The following is a 17,473-nucleotide window of genomic DNA, read 5'->3' on the forward strand; positions in this document are numbered from 1 at the left end:
TTGGCATGGAGCTGGACAGTTTGACATCTGTGGCAGAGCGACGGGCGCTGAGCAGACTCCTGTCAATCATGGACAATCCACTGCATCTACTGAACAGGATCATCTCCAGACTGAGGAGCAGCTTCAGCGACAGACTGCTGTCACCGTCCTGCTCCACTAACAGACTGAGGAGATCGTTCCTCCACCACACTATGTGACTCTTCAGTTCCACCTGGGGGGGTAAACGTTAAAATTATACAAAGTTATTGTCTGTTATACCTGCATTGTTATCACTCTTTAATTTAATATTGTTTTTTTGTATCAGTAAGGCGCTGCTGGAGTATGTGAATTTCCCCTTAGGATTAATAAAGTATCTATCTATCTATCTATCTATCTATCTATCTATCTATCTATCTATCTATCTATCTATCTATCTATCTATCTATCTATCTATCTATCTATCTATCTATCTATCTCTTTTGCTTCATTGTGATCACCTTTGTTTAAAGCAAGTGACCTGGTCTTGTAGGCTTAAAGATATTGTCACCTACAGTGCATCCAGAAAGTATTCACAGCGCATCACTTTTTCCACATTTTGTTATGTTACAGCCTTATTCCAAAATGGATTAAATTCATTTTTTTCCTCAGAATTCTACACACAACACCCCATAATGACAACGTGAAAAAAGTTTACTTGAGGTTTTTGCAAATTTATTAAAAAATAAAAAAACTGAGAAATCCCATGTCCATAAGTATTCACAGCCTTTGCTCAATACTTTGTCGATGCCCCTTTGGCAGCAATTCCAGCCTCAAGTCTTGTTGAATATGATGCCACAAGCTTGGCACACCTATCCTTGGCCAGTTTCGCCCATTCCTCTTTGCAGCACCTCTCAAGCTCCATCAGGTTGGATGGGAAGCGTCGGTGCACAGACATTTTAAGATCTCTCCAGAGATGTTCAATCGGATTCAAGTCTGGGCTCTGGCTGGGCCACTCAAGGACATTCACAGAGTTGTCCTGAAGCCACTCCTTTGATATCTTGGCTGTGTGCTTAGGGTCATTGTCCTGCTGAAAGATGAACCGTCGCCCCAGTCTGAGGTCAAGAACGCTCTGGAGCAGGTTTTCATCCAGGATGTCTCTGTACGTTGCTGCAGTCATCTTTCCCTTTATCCTGACTAGTCTCCCAGTCCCTGCCACTGAAAAACATCCCCACAGCATGATGCTGCCACCACCATTCTTCACTGTATGGATGGTATTGGCCTGGTGATGAGCGGTGCCTGGTTTCCTGCAAATGTGACGCCTGGCATTCACACCAAAGAGTTCAATCTTTGTCTCATCAGACCAGAGAATTTTCTTTCTCATGGTCTGAGAGTCCTTCAGGTGACTTTTGGCAAACTCCAGGCGGGCTGCCATGTGCCTTTTACTAAGGAGTGGCTTCCGTCTGGCCACTCTACCATACAGGCCTGATTGGTGGATTGCTGCAGAGATGGTTGTCCTTCTGGAAGGTTCTCCTCTCTCCACAGATGACTTCTGGAGCTCTGACAGAGTGACCATCGGGTTCTTGGTCACCTCCCTGACTAAGGCCCTTCTCCCCTGATCGCTCAGTTTAGATGGCCGGCCATCTCTAGGAAGAGTCCTGGTGGTTTTGAACTTCTTCCACTTATGGATGATGGAGGCCACTGTGCTCATTGGGGCCTTCAAAGCAGCAGAAATTTTTCTGTAACCTTCCCCAGATTTGTGCCTCGAGACAATCCTGTCTCGGAGGTCTACAGACAATTTCTTTGACTTCATGCTTGGTTTGTGCTCTGACATGAACTGTCAACTGTGGGACCTTCTATAGACAGGTGTGTGCCTTTCCAAATCATGTCCAGTCAACTGAATTTACCACAGGTGGACTCCAATGAAGCTGCAGAAACATCTCAAGGATGATCAGGGGAAACAGGATGCACCTGAGCTCAATTTGGAGCTTCATGGCAAAGGCTGTGAATACTTACTGTATGTACATGTGCTTTCTCAATTTTTTTATTTTTAATAAATTTGCAAAAAACCTCAAGTAAACTTTTTTCACGTTGTCATTATGGGGTGTTGTGTGTAGAATTCTGAGGAAAAAAATGAATTTAATCCATTTTGGAATAAGGCTGTAACATAACAAAATGTGGACGAAGTGATGAAGCGCTGGGAATACTTTCTGGATGCACTGTATCTGTCCCCAGGTATATTTACACATGCAGATACTTTTATATAACTCTGCTGTGCTTGTGTTGGATGTACTGTTGGTCAAATACAAATGTAGTGTCAGAAAAGGCCAGTATCTCCCCCTGGATGCTAGATTGTAGCCTCCCTGGGTTGCAGTGGTGCCTCGGACTATATTGCACCCGACCCGACACAGATTGGACACGGGAGGAACATGTTAAATAAAACAAATATTTAGTTTTCTTCGTCTATGGGCTACGCCTTCCTTGTACCCACAGACCCAACACAGTCCCAAGCTCTTCTTCTCTCTTCCACCACCACTCCTCCTCCTCCTCCTCCGCAAGCTTTGTCCTCCTTCCACCCGATTCTGGCCACTGAGTTGTGGTCGCTGGCTCCCTTTTATTGTGTTTGATTGCCAACATCTGGCTACACTTCTGGGTAAGGTGAAACCAGTGCCCAAAAGGGGCCGGCAGCTCCTGTAACAGCACCCCCTGGTGGCGCCTGCGTAACCCCACAGAGTTGCACAGAACTCCAACCCCCATGAAGCCCTGGGGGAGTCCGAGGCACCGCTGCAACCCAGGGAGGCTGCCATCTAGCATCCAGGGGGAGATACTGGGCTTCCCACCCTTGTCCCTCTGGCAGATGTGGTGAAGGGGCCAGGCATGGGCCCCGGCCATCCGTCACAGTAGATATTAAAAGTTAGAATAAAGTTTGTACTTGAAGAGAAAAATAAATGTGTGTTTTTGAGTCACACACTGTAAATATAGTCCAATACTTACTTTTAAAATCTTGTTACACTTTGCACATAAGTATACCTCACCTAAAGCTTGCTTCCAATTGATATGTTTTTAAATATATTTGTATATTGTGATTTCTGGTCTTTCAGCGTGCCCAGTTAATTATTATGGAGCTGACTGTAAACTGAAATGCCAATGTAAGGAAGAGGAGATATGTGATCGTTTTAAAGGATGCCTCTGTGCTGGTGGGAATGGAATAAACTGTGGAATACCAGGTAAGTGTCCTCCCACCGTCCAAAGACATGCAGGTTAGGTGCATTGGCGATTCTAAATTGTCCCTGGTGTGTGCTTGGTGTGTGCTTGGTGTGTGTGTGTGCCCTGCGGTGGGCTGGCGCCCTGCCCGGTGTTTGTTTCCTGCCTTGCGCCCTGTGCTGGCTGGGATTGGCTCCCGGAATCCCGAGTTGTTTCATCGTGTAGTGGGTGCGGCAACGCGCTGTACCAGTGCAGGCTCCCCAACTTGACTTGACTTGCTTACCTTCTGTTGCAGACTTTCCAAATGCAGTCCCAAAAATTACTAGTTCACCGTTGCCAGTGGAGCTGAATATTGGAACATCAGTCATTCTCAACTGTTCTGCCACCAGCTACCCTCCACCTCTGCATGGCGAAATTGTGCTGTTAAAGCCAAACAAGAAAACACTTGAAGTAGGTCCTTGTTAAGTCTGTTTATCTTGTACATTTAACTAGTAAAGTTAAATAAAATACTGTATGTAGATAGAGGAACACATTTTCTGGCTCCACCATGATCTTGGATATCTAGCTGGGCATGTTTTTCAAACTTTTGGGAACCTGATGTTATATGTCAAGAGAGGGTTTAGTGACTAGGCATCTAATGCCTGCTGGGTATTTTATGCAGAAACCTTGGGTTCAGAACAGTCTCTTATTTAGTTTGTTTTTACAAAGCTTGGTTCATACAGGGAGATTCACTCGAAAAAGACCCCGAAAATTCTGTAATAAATCTCATTAGGACGAAGCAATCTGAACGAAACAACATGCAATGTGCTTCTCCGTACAGTGCATCTGGAAAGTATTCACAGCTCATCACTTTTTCCACATTTTGTTATGTTACAGCCTTATTCCAAAATGGATTAAATTCATTTTTTTCCTCAGAATTCTACACACAACACCCCATAATGACAACGTGAAAAAAGTTTACTTGAGGTTTTTTGCAAATTTATTAAAAATAAAAAAATTGAGAAAGCACATGTACATAAGTATTCACAGCCTTTGCCATGAAGCTCAAAATTGAGCTCAGGTGCATCCTGTTTCCCCTGATCATCATTGAGATGTTTCTGCAGCTTCATTGGAGTCCACCTGTGGTAAATTCAGTTGACTGGACATGATTTGGAAAGGCACACACCTGTCTATAGAAGGTCCCACAGTTGACAGTTCATGTCAGAGCACAAACCAAGCATGAAGTCAAAGGAATTGTCTGTAGACCTCCGAGACAGGATTGTCTCGAGGCACAAATCTGGGGAAGGTTACAGAAAAATTTCTGCTGCTCTGAAGGTCCCAATGACCACAGTGGCCTCCATCATCCGTAATGTGGAAGAAGTTCAAAACCACCAGGACTCTTCCTAGAGCTGGCCAGCCATCTAAACTGAGCGATCCGGGGAGAAGGGCCTTAGTCAGGGAGGTGACCAAGAACCCGATGGTCACTCTGTCAGAGCTCCAGAGGTCCTCTGTGGAGAGAGGAGAACCTTCCAGAAGGACAACCATCTCTGCAGCAATCCACCAATCAGGCCTGTATGGTAGTGACCAGACGGAAGCCACTCCTTAGTAAAAGGCACATGGCAGCCTGCCTGGAGTTTGCCAAAAGGCACCTGAAGGACTCTCAGACCATGAGAAAGAAAATTCTCTGGTCTGATGAGACAAAGATTGAACTCTTTGGTGTGAATGCCAGGCATCACGTTTGGAGGAAACCAGGCACCGCTCATCACCAGGCCAATACCATCCCTACAGTGAAGCATGGTGGTGGCAGCATCATGCTGTGGGGACTGGGAGACTAGTCAGGATAAAGGGAAAGATGACTGCAGCAATGTACAGAGACATCCTGGATGAAAACCTGCTCCAGAGCGCTCTTGACCTCAGACTGGGGTGACGGTTCATCTTTCAACAGGACAACGACCCTAAGCACACAGCCAAGATATCAAAGGAGTGGCTTCAGGACAACTCTGTGAATGTCCTTGAGTGGCCCAGCCAGAGCCCAGACTTGAATCCGATTGAACAAAGAGGGAAAAGATGAATTGAATCCATTTTAGAATAATGCTGTAACATAACAAAATGTGGAAAAAGTGATGCGCTGTGAATACTTTCCGGATGTACTGTATATGGAGCTTCGAACAAGCCGGGATACCCCTGTGTCAGAGCGATGAGGTAGGTGCCAGACAGCCATTGCAACGTTTAACCTCCATTTTGCAACTTCTGGGTGCATACCACCCGTACCCCTTCACTCCGTCACTCGACTTCTCATCAGGGTGGTGGTGTACAGTATTGAGCAGCGCATCTTAAGGGTGCAAACCTATTGGGTCACCAATTCGTTTAAGCGATGCCAGAATCTACCAGATGATCATGAGTTACTTCTGGCAAGATGGAGCAAAGTGTCACACATTCACACTTCTTTGGCCACAGGGTCATTTCAAAGGATCTTTGGCCACCACGGTCACCGGGTCTGACAACACCAGACTTCTTCCTTTGGGGTCTGCTCAACGGAAAAGTCTGTCGGAACAAGCCTCGTACTGTGGAAGAGTTGAAGGAAAACATCCAACGTGAAATTGATTCCATTTCCCTCAAGACGCTTGCTGATACGTTCAGAAACATGCAGCGTCACGTCTGGCAGAAATGGAAACCACTTCCAGCATCGCATGTCATGCAATCGATTACACAGACGTCAAAGTACAGAGCGGATTTTTGTGGTTCAGATTACTTCAACCTAACGAGAGTTACAACGGAATGTTGGGGGCCTCTTTCGAGTGAATCTCCCTAAATTATTTTGTTGAAGTAAGACCTGCGTTTGTAAATAAAAAGTGTATTTATTTCCTTTCATTGACTATTTTGTTCAGGTAGGTGCTCATTTTTTGTATACTTTTCTGTGTGGTTCTCTATAGATTGTTAAATCACTATTACTTTTACTGTACATTCAGAGTTTTCCAACTCTTTAACTTTTTCACATTTTATTATGTTGCGTCCTTGTTCTACAATCATTTAAGTTCATTCTTCCTCACATCAAGCAGCACTCAATATCCATCCATCCATCCATTTTCTAACCCGCTGAATCCGAACACAGGGTCACGGGGGTCTGCTGGAGCAAATCCCAGCCAACACAGGGCACAAGGCAGGAACCAATCCTGGGCAGGGTGCCAACCCACCGCAGGACACACACACACACACCCACACACCAAGCACACACTAGGGCCAATTTAGAATCGCCAATCCACCTAACCTGCATGTCTTTGGACTGTGGGAGGAAACCCACGCAGACACGGGGAGAACATGCAAACTCCACACAGGGATGACCCGGGAAGCGAACCCAGGTCCCCAGATCTCCCAACTGCGAGGCAGAAGCGCTACCCACTGCGCCATCGTGCCGCCCATGCACTCAATATCCCAGAATCATAATGCAAAAACAGTCAGTCAGTATCCAACCCACTATATCCTAACAAAGGGTCACGGGGGTCCGCTGGAGCCAATCCCAGCCAGCACAGTGTGCAAGGCAGGAACAAACCCTGGGGAGGGTTCCAGCCCACCGCAGGGCACACACACACACCAAGCACACACATTAGGGACAATTTAGGGTCGCCAATGCACCTAACCTGCATGTCTTTGGACTGTGGGAGGAAACCCACGCAGACACGGGGAGAACATGCAAACTCCACGCAGGGAGAACCTGGGAAGCGAACCACAGGTCTCCTTACTGCAAGATAGCAGCGCTACCCACCGCGCCACCGTGGAGCCCCTAATGCAAAAACAGTATTGTTGGAATTAAACAAAAAACTGAACTATTGATAAAAATAACAGAATAATTACAGTAAATTCTAAATTAAATAACAGAGGGGACACAATAAGGAGTGTATAATGGCACAGGTTTTATTGTTACAGCAGATCTGATTTTGTGCATTTCAATCTGAGTGGTAGGCTACTGCCAACCTTTCTGACTCTTTTCTTGTTTTTTGCTGTCAGCCAGAAGATACTAGAACAACGTGGTCTGAATCCACGGCTATTTTTATTGTCAAGAAGCCCGAGCCCCAAGATTCTGGAACCTGGACATGCAGTGTGAAAACTGCTTTTGGAAAAGATGAAAGTTCTTTTCACATAAACATCCGAGGTAAGAAAAAATGAAATAAATGCAAAATTAGGAGAGGCACAATACGTAAATGCACATGTGCCCCTAAGTTGAGTTAAGGGTTTTGTGTTAGTCAGTCAGTCATTCACCAACCCGCTATATGCTAACACAGTGTCACGGGGGTCTGCAGGAGCCAATCCCAGCCAGCACAGGGCGCAAAGCAGGAAACAAATCCCGGGCAGGGTGCCAGCCCACCGCAGGGCACAAACACACCAAGCACACACTAGGGACAATTTAGGATCGCCAATGCCCCAGACTGATGTTTAATTGATTATGTTGACCTCTTCTGTAATAGATAAAAACATCTGTTAAGCAAATAAATGTAAATTTGAATCCATGACCTTTGAACTATCACTTGGCCTGTATTAATGTGAGGTAAAACTTTAAAGGATGTCTCCAATTCCTTTGGTCAAATACTGATAAAAGATCTCCAATACATTTTTACTTATTTATTTTAGAAAATCAGTCAGTCATTTTCCAACCCGTTATATCCTAACTACAGGGTCACGGGGGTCTGCAGGAGCCAATCCCAGGGCGCAAGGCAGGAACAAATCCCGGGCAGGGTGCCAGCCCACCGCAGGGCACACACTAGGGACAATTTAGGATCACCAATGCACCTAACCTGCATGTCTTTGGACTGTGGGAGGAAACCCACGCAGACACGGGGAGAACATGCAAACTCCACGCAGGAAGGACCCGGGAAGTGAACCCAAGTCTCCTTACTGCGAGGCAGTAGTGCTACCCACTGCGCCATCGTGCCGCACCATTTTGTGTTATGTAGAGCAAAAAAGTTCTTAACAGTTTTACATGAAAGAAGAGCAAAATATTACTACAAAAATACAATTTCTGACCAACCTGTTTATTATTTTGTTATTTTATAGCTGTGTAAGCCCATGCTGTAAAAAGCCCGGGCTCCTAGAAACTATTGAAATCATCAGGAAAAAAAATTGAAATGAAGAGTCTGGCGGTTTCGTTTTGCGGATGTGCTCGCCCCTCTTGTCTATCAGCGGCTAAGCGAGTTTGTCCTTCATCAGGGGTTTCACTTTGACGACGGAGTCGCTTTCTTTCAGCTTCATGCTGTAGCCTCGTACTTCTTTCTTCTTCCGACTCGTTAACTTGGGGCCGCCTTGTCGGCTCTTTGAGCTTCATGCTGTAGCCTCGCACTTCCAGGCCAGACAGACAGACAGACAGACACATGCACTTCCACGCATAGACGATTATATATAAGATTTTGAATGTGGTCGAAAAGTCAATGTTGTGGCGGAGTGGTGGCTCTGATGCTAGGGATCTGCACTGGCAATCAGAAGGTTGCCGGTTCGAATCCTGTAAATGCCAAAAGGGACTCTGCTCTGTTGGGCCCTTGAGGCCCTTAACCTGCAATTGCTGAACGCTTTGAGTAGTGAGAAAAACGCTACATAAATGCAAAGAATTATTAATGTTGTGTCACAACTCAGTAAACTCAGGTAGCACTGTTATCCCTCAATTGCCCCTTGAGAGCTCCCACTTCGAAGGGAAGTGTTTTGTGTTGGTAGAGTAATACGAGGTGTGATCAAAAAGTTCGGTGAATGTTGATGCAGAGCGCCATCCAAAAGCAACGCCAAACAATTCAATGACATGTCCATCCTAGAGCCGAGTTTGTGACAAGTTTCAACTTGTGTGATATCGTCACTCGTTTGTGAGCCACTGTTGCGTGTTTTTTAAGTTTGTTGCTAATAGCGGATATCGAGCAACGCATTAACAGGAAATTTTGTTTCAAATTGCATAAAGCTCAAGAAACCCATGAGATGTTAAAATCAGTTTATGGTGACACTGCACCGACAATTAACACTGTTTACAAGTGGCTTGATGGATTTCGTAATGAATCTGACTCGATTGAAGACAAGAAAAGATCAGGACGTCCTTCAACATCCATAACGGAGGAAACAGTTTCATTCTTCATCATGACAACGCTCCTTGTCACACAATCCCTTCTAGTACGACAATTTGTCGAATAAAAACATTTCGCTGTGTCCGCATCCTCCTTATTCGCCGGATCTGACACCGTGCGACTTCTGGCTGTTCCCTAAATTGAAAATGACCATGAAAGGCAAACAATTTCAATCCATTGAGGACATCCAGGCAGCCACGATACTCTCGAAAGAAAATGTCCAGAACTGCTTCACAAAGTGGCAGGAGCGTTGGGAGACGTGCATTCGAAGTGGAGGAGAGTATTTTGGGGGTGAGTAGTAGTTGGAAATTTTTTACTGCAATAAACGTTTCTTTTTTAAAACATTCACCGTATTTTTTGATCACATCTCGTATTTTACTCTGCTTTCCCCTTTTGTATTATTAATAAGTAGCCTTTGTCAGAATGCCTCAAATCTCACAGACTTATCACTGTTTATAAGGTACTGTACCATATAACTTCTCCCCACCTTCCCTTCTACATTTGTAACCTCAGGCAATTAGGTGTAGTAAAAGATGAGCAGGAGTTAAGTTACACTTTAAATAATGTATTTTTGATAATATTCATAAATAATAACAATGAGCAAAGTACAAGTGAATACTGGCAACCATACAACCTGATAAATGCTGATGTGTAGTTTCAGGCGGCACACAGACTTGGTTACTTAAAATGTCTCGAGTTAAGGCCTCATTTGTGGTCAGCTTACTTCAGAACGGGCCACACGCCTGACTCAATATGGCTGCCGAGTCGTGATCTTCATTGTGTTGTCCTCCTTAGTTCATGGTGTATGAGATGCTTCTTCATCAGTTGGTAAGACAGAGAGAGGGGGATAAAGCAAGCAAATGTATCGATTTTCTGTCCAACCCCCTACAGCCAATAGGGTGTCACGGTACTTAAAGGCTTCTGATACAAGCCAATTCCAAACAGCCATACTTCAGACCAATGGGGCGCACAGTACCTTTTACACCTGCCCCCAAAACCATGTGTTATGGTAAAGTGTGCCAGCTATGCAGTCTGGCTTTCCTTCAGGGGTTGACTGAGAGAATCCTGCAGAGAAACGTTTGCCAAACTTGTTTGAGGCACTCCCTCCAACCCTGTCGTAAAATTCACCTAGCGCAGCGTTTCTCAACCTTGAAGTATTTGCGACCCGAGTTTTCATAACAGTTTTAATCTCACCCCCCTAACGTTTTTTTGAAAGGAGCCCACATATACCAATTTGTTCTTTTTTAATTAATGATATATCATAGATGCATATTTTATTATACCTACTTAACTTTTATCGACATTTATCTAACTCTATATTTATTTTTATAGTATCGGAATGTAGTTTAAGTTAATTTGTTTTGGTTTCAATAGATGTATTTTTCATATTTTCAATTCTTGTTCTCTTTTTTTCACATCTTCGCACCCCCTCCCCCCCCCCCCATGGGGGCCCGCCCCACAGTTTGAGAACCACTGATCTAGGGGGTAAACATGAATGCTTCTCACTAATGTAACACTAATATTACATTTGCTTTGCCTTAGTTACAAATAAAGACATAAAAAATAGATAGATAGATAGATAGATAGATAGATAGATAGATAGATAGATAGATAGATAGATAGATAGATAGATAGATAGATAGATAGATAGATAGATAGATAGATAGATAGATAGATAGATAGATAGATAGATAGATAGATAGATAGATAGATATTTTATTAATCCCAATGGGAAATTCACATTCTCCAGCAGCAGCATACTGATACAATAAACAATATTAAATTAAAGATTGATAATAATGCAGGTAAAAAACAGACAATAACTTTGTATAATGTTAAATGTTAACGTTTACCCCCCGGGTGGAATTGAAGAGTCGCATAGTTTGGGGGAGGAACGATCTCCTCAGTCTGTCAGTGGAGCAGGACGGTGACAGCAGTCTGTCGCTGAAGCTGCTCCTCTGTCTGGAGATGATCCTGTTCAGTGGATGCAGTGGATTCTCCATGATTGACAGGAGTCTGCTCAGCGCCCGTCGCTCTGCCACAGATGTCAAACTGTCCAGCTTCATGCCAACAATAGAGCCTGCCTTCCTCACCAGTTTGTCCAGGCGTGAGGCGTCTTTCTTCTTAATGCTGCCTCCCCAGTACACCACCGCATAGAAGAGGGCGCTCACCACAACCGTCTGGTAGAACATCTGCAGCATCTTATTGCAGATGTTGAAGGACGCCAGCCTTCTAATGAAGTATAGTCGGCTCTGTCCTTTCTTGCACAGAGCATCAGTATTGGCAGTCCAGTCCAATTTATCATCCAGCTGCACTCCCAGGTATTTATAGGTCTGTACCCTCTGCACACAGTCACCTCTGATGATCACGGGGTCCATGATGGGCCTGGTCCTCCTAAAATCCACCACCAGCTCTTTGGTTTTGCTGGTGTTCAGGTGTAGTTGGTTTGAGTCGCACCATTTAACAAAGTCATAGATTAGGTTCCTATACTCCTCCTCCAGCCCATTCCTGATGCAGCCCATGACAGCAGTGTCGTCAGCGAACTTTTGCACGTGGCAGGACTCTGAATTGTATTGGAAGTCCGATGTATTTTGGCTGAACAGGACCGGAGAAAGTACAGTCCCCTGTGGCGCTCCTGTGCTGCTGACCACAATGTCAGACCTGCAGTTCCCGAGACGCACATACTGAGGTCTGTCTGTAAGATAGTCCACAATCCATGACACCAGGTATGAATCTACTCCCCATCTCTGTCAGCTTGTCCCTAAGGAGCAGAGGTTGGATTGTGTTGAAGGCGCTAGAGAAGTCTAGAAACATAATTCTTTTTTAATTATTTATCAACTTGTATGCAAAATTTCACACCACAACAGAATTCATAAGAAATTTCCCAGTGGGAATCCTTATATTTTCCTTTTGTCCAAAAGCATGTGAGTGCAGCATTTGAGATATGAGGGAGCCCATGTTGTTCCTTTACTCATTTATGCTGGTGTTGAATACACTGGTATTTAACTCCAAAATGTTTGAGCAAATATACATAAAATGTCTTATTTATGTGATGAAGCCATTTTGGTTTTAATTTTTCTTAGCCACTACGAGGGATTTTTCAGCCCTTTTAATGGCAATTTTTGGGGTTTCTAGAGGTGAGGATTCTCTTTTTCTTAGTTCAGAATCAGAAAACTTTATTAATCCCAAGGAAAATTGTTTAATGTTATTGGACATCAAATTCACATTAATGAAATTATTTTACAGCATTTCTGACACTATTTTTTTTGGATTATATTAACGACTTTTTGGCTGCGGCACTTTGATTGTTGTGTTTTGTTTTTGTTTTTTTGATGAATGAGCAGCTTGACTTACTAGTTTTGATCTTTACGTATCTTGTTTCCTGGTCCACCTCACAAAAACTCTCTCTTTCTCTCAAGATAGTTTAGATCAGCGGTTCTCAAACTGTGGGGCTGGACCCCCTAGGGGGGTGCAAAGTAACAAAAAAGGGGGGCGTGAAGATGTGAAAAAAAGAGAACAATTATTGAAAATATGAAAAATACATCTATGGAAACCAAAACAAATTATCTTAAACTACATTGTGGTACTTGAAAAATAAATAGAGTTAGATAAATGTCGATACAAGTTAAGTAGGTATAATAAAATATGCATCTATGATATATCATTAATTAAAAAAGAACAAATTGGTATTAGTGGGCTCCTTTCAAAAAAACGTTAGGGGGGCGAGATTAAAACTGTTATGAAAACTCGAGTCGCAAATACTTAAAGGTTGAATAACGCTGGTTTAGATTATTTAAGAATTGTCCCGTTCCTAATAAGTGAAAAGCCAAATTGTCATAAATTCCGTTAATATTATATACAGTAGGTGTTTAAATAGGTTTTGATACATTCATTTAAAGTTATCGTGTTATTAGAAAGCCTGCTGATTGGTCACAATATATATTCAGTTTTTTGATAGGATCAAATTTTTACTAAGACTGTCTTTCAATTTAATGGTAATAAAGTGTGTTTCTGATTTAGCTAATATACAGAAAGGAAAGCTAGGCAAGCATGTGTATCGGTGTGACAATGACGCCTGTGGCCTTGCCGTGCACACTGTTTATGTCACTAACGTGCAGTGCTGCAAATACTGAAATTATTTTAAGCAAACAATAACAGCAAGCCCACAAAAACAGTAGACGCCATCTAGAAACATGTTAAGAATTTTGAAAATCCTGACTGTATTAACTTACGGTAATTTCTTGTATAATTAAGATTTGTAAGAAAATGTGCTCCATGTTAAAAAGAAAAATTAAGGAATTTTTGATTTAATCTTGTAGAACTTCCTAAACCCTCTGCTGTTAAGATAATTCCAGTCAGCATGACAACTCTGAACATCTCATGGGAGCCTGTGGATGGACTTCCAAAAGAGGAGACTACATACAAGATTGAATATTTTAAAATGAAGGATGGGCCTAATGATTCTGTATCACTGAAGGAAGTCTGGAGTAACACAGCATGTGAAATTCCTGGATTGGAGCCTAAACAGAAGTATAGCTGCAAAGTCTGCGTCAAATATAAATCTTCATTACAATGCAGTGAACCTGTGGCAGCATGGACATTCAGCAATGGTAAGTTACGGACGGCGGTCACAATTATTGATGTGATATTTGTCAAAAGTACAATTTCCCGCTGGAGACAAATAAAGTTCTTTCTATTGTATCCGTCTTTATTCCCAATTTCTGTGTTTGCTTTGCTTTTAAAACAAATTGCAGAGCCTGCACAGCTCTCACCTTGCTAGTAAGATGGATATCATCATCTCTATATATATTGTCACAAAAATGACCATCAGACATTGAAAGGGTTTGGGGCAGCCACCCGTATAATTGTTCCCGGCTGCAAAACTGATTCAGCAACAAAGACATGTTCATTCAACTGAGTCCAAAACAGAACTGACTCTCTGGAGACAAACTGGCAGCTTTAAAGGCCAGTGGCGGAAGTGATGTCATCGATACCGGAACCGGAAGTGACGTCATTGGCTGCCCCAGAGCCAGGTGGGATTTCCCTAGATTGGTCTGCAAAAGATCGAGAGGGAAAATTAGTGCACTTCGCCACCCCCTGGTCTGGCATGGAATCACATGTATTCAAATCCTTTAGTTGTCTCCTAAACACACGTGTGTGACAATATATATATAAAATCCAACGCCTGTCTGCCCACTTTCACGAGAGAATGAGATTTACATTGTTTTTTTTCTATAATTTTCTTGAACATTCTGGTTGATTTCGCAACTTCTCTCATTGTGTGAATCATAGTGTGCTTGCAGGAGCGATATATTCACATTATTCTGAGACAAAGGCTGCGGGCTGAGGGGGGGGGAGAAGCGTGACATCCTGAGTGGGGAGTTGGACAGGGCCTTCCTCGCTGTCCTGTTTCACTACTACATGGGCGGAGACGGCTAATATATATATATATATATATATATATATATATATATATATATACTAGCAAAATACCCGCGCTTCGCAGCGGAGAAGTAGTGTGTTAAAGAGGTTATGAAAAAGTAAAGGAAACATTTTAAAAATAACGTAACATGACTGTCAATGTAATTGTGTTGTCATTGTTATGAGTGTTGCTGTCATATATATATATACATATACATATACACATATAGATAGATAGATAGATAGATAGATAGATAGATAGATAGATAGATAGATAGATAGATAGATAGATAGATAGATAGATAGATAGATAGATAGATAGATACCGGTAGATAGATACTTTATTAATCCCAATGGGAAATTCACATATTATTTATATTTATCTGATTATATGGGGTGGTTACCTACCAGGTAATGGGCACCGTGGCGGATGTTAGCAGACTTGCTGGCCAACCACAAGCGTTACCTGGTAGGTAACCACCCACACAATCAGATTGTGACACAGACTACGAATGCCATGAATGTAATTACCCCGATCTACATGCTGTCAAATAAACGAACCACACGCCGTGGCGCAACATTAGGGGCTTCGCCTCTGGCGCTGACGTCAGAGGTTCGATTCCCGAGAGGGAGTGCAGTAGAGTGTGTACGCCTGATGAGCCCAGAATGAGGGCGAAACACATGTCGCGTACTCTTTGCATTATTTGACAGTAAACTATTTCAACCATATATATATATATATATATATATATATATATATATATATATATATATATATATATATATAAATATATAAATATATAAAATCCAACGTATGTCTGTCTGTCTTTCTGTCTGTCCGTCCGCTTTTCACGAGTGAACTACTTAACGTGTTTAGATTGGGTTTTTTTCTATAATCTTCTTGAACATTCCGGTTGATTTTGCGACTTCTCTCATCGTGCTAAGAATCAGAGTTCGCTTGCAGGAGTGATATATTCTCGCTAATCTGAGACAGTGGCTGTGGGCCGAGAGGATGGGGAAGCGTGATGTCAGGAGTGGGGAGCTGGGCAGAACCCTCCTCGCTGTCCTGTTTTGCTACTACATGGGTGGAGCCACAGGGGATGACTAGTATATATATATATATATATATATATATATATATATATATAAAATCCAACGTCTGTCTGTCTGTCTGTTCGCTTTCACGAGTGAACTACTTCACGGATTTAGATCGGGTTTTTTTCTATAATTTGCTTGAACATTCCAGTTGATTTTGCGACTTCTCTCGTTGCATTATAGTTTCCTTGTGGCACTGATTTTTTTGCGCGAATCCAAGAGACACACAGCGGGCCGAGCGGAGGGGGGTGGGCCCCTCATTACTCATGCACCAGCCTCAGAGCGTATCTTAAATCTGCTTTGCTAGCGATTGAGAGAACTACTTAACGAATTTAGATCTTTTTTTTTCTAGAATTTGCTTGAGCATTCCGGTTGATTTTGCGACTTCACTCATCGTGCTAAGAATCAGAGTTCGCTTGCAGGAGTGATATATTCGCGCTGATCCGAGAGAGAGGGTGTGGGCTGAGGGGACGGGGAAGCGTGGAGTAAGAAGCCAGCAAGGCATGCCGGGATATGTAGTCCAGCAGAGCAGCCCTGCTGGGGTCACTGGGTGCCAGGAGAAGGTGCTGTATGGAGACAAGCTCCCTATTATGGACTTCAATGCGAGCCGGAAGTGATTTCATCGGGTGGTCGCCCTGGCACCGGAAGTACTCCCTGGTCTGTAATAAAAGAGATCGCATTCCCTTGTTCAAGCGAGTCGGAGCTTTGAGGTAGTGGAGCAACGCTTGAGTGGAGAAGGGCAGTGTGGCAGTGAGAAAAAGAGAGATATTGTGTGAGAGAGAGGGAGACCTGTATTTGCTTGTGCTTATGTCACATTTTGGAAATAGTTAAAATAAAAACCTTTGATTATTTGAACCCGGGACTGTACAACAGTGTTCGTGTTAGGGTTTGGGGCTCACTGACGCACTGGGTTTATCACACTAGCTTTACCCCATTACCCCAATTTTGGCTTCCCTTCACTGGCTTCCAGTTCGTTTTCGAATCCATTTTAAGATCCTTGTATTTGGTTTTAAATCCTTTGATGGTTGGGCCCCATTTTATCTGTCGAAACTGCTGCACCCCTTATGTCCCGTCTCGCCCTCTCAGGTCAGCAGACCAAACACTTTTACTTGTTCCTAAGGACGCGATGTAAACTCAGAGGTGGTCGGGTTTTATCAGTTGCAGCTCCAAAACTCTGGAACGATTTGCTGTTGCGCGTTAGACAGGCTCCATCACTTGCTGTCTTTAAAAACACACTTTTACTCCCTGGCTTTTAACCCCAGTATGATATGTTGACTATCTGTGTACTTTTTATTATGAATTTCATGAGCTCTTATGTGTTTATGTGTTTCTGTTTCTTTTACCCTTTGGTTTTTGTGTGTCTGATATGTTGGGTTTTATCGTACAGCTCTTTGGTCAGCCATGATGATGTTTTTAAAGTGCTTTATAAATAAACAAATAAATAAAACTAGCTGTGCTACCCGTCTAAGGCGGGCTGAGATGAAAATAATCGATGTAGACCTCAGGATTAACACATGCGGTGCACCATGGAATGCATATGTCTCTGTTATTTGCCATTTGAGATGGGATTCATAAAAGTAGTTGTAATGTTTATGATGCACCATCTGCTGGAATGACAAATGGAATGCATTTTATTACTAAAAATGTTTGTGATGCCCCATCATTTGGAACGGCAGAGGCACAGCAACCGGATGGACACACAGACAGACACGCAGACACTCATC

General features: G+C 43.1%; 1 protein-coding gene across 1 annotated transcript in view; it reads left to right on the forward strand.

Annotated features, from left to right (window-relative positions):
* Positions 1 to 17,473, forward strand: part of tek (TEK tyrosine kinase, endothelial) — a 113,105-nt gene that overhangs the window by 32,934 nt on the left and 62,698 nt on the right. Inside the window, exons 7-10 of the mRNA XM_028805049.2 lie at positions 3,057 to 3,182; positions 3,455 to 3,609; positions 7,144 to 7,288; positions 13,553 to 13,843. Of these exons, the coding sequence (XP_028660882.2) occupies positions 3,057 to 3,182; positions 3,455 to 3,609; positions 7,144 to 7,288; positions 13,553 to 13,843 (717 nt within the window). The remainder of the gene's footprint in view (positions 1 to 3,056; positions 3,183 to 3,454; positions 3,610 to 7,143; positions 7,289 to 13,552; positions 13,844 to 17,473) is intronic.

The sequence above is a fragment of the Erpetoichthys calabaricus genome, chromosome 7 (genome assembly GCF_900747795.2).
Source record: "Erpetoichthys calabaricus chromosome 7, fErpCal1.3, whole genome shotgun sequence".
Classification (NCBI taxonomy): domain Eukaryota; kingdom Metazoa; phylum Chordata; class Cladistia; order Polypteriformes; family Polypteridae; genus Erpetoichthys; species Erpetoichthys calabaricus.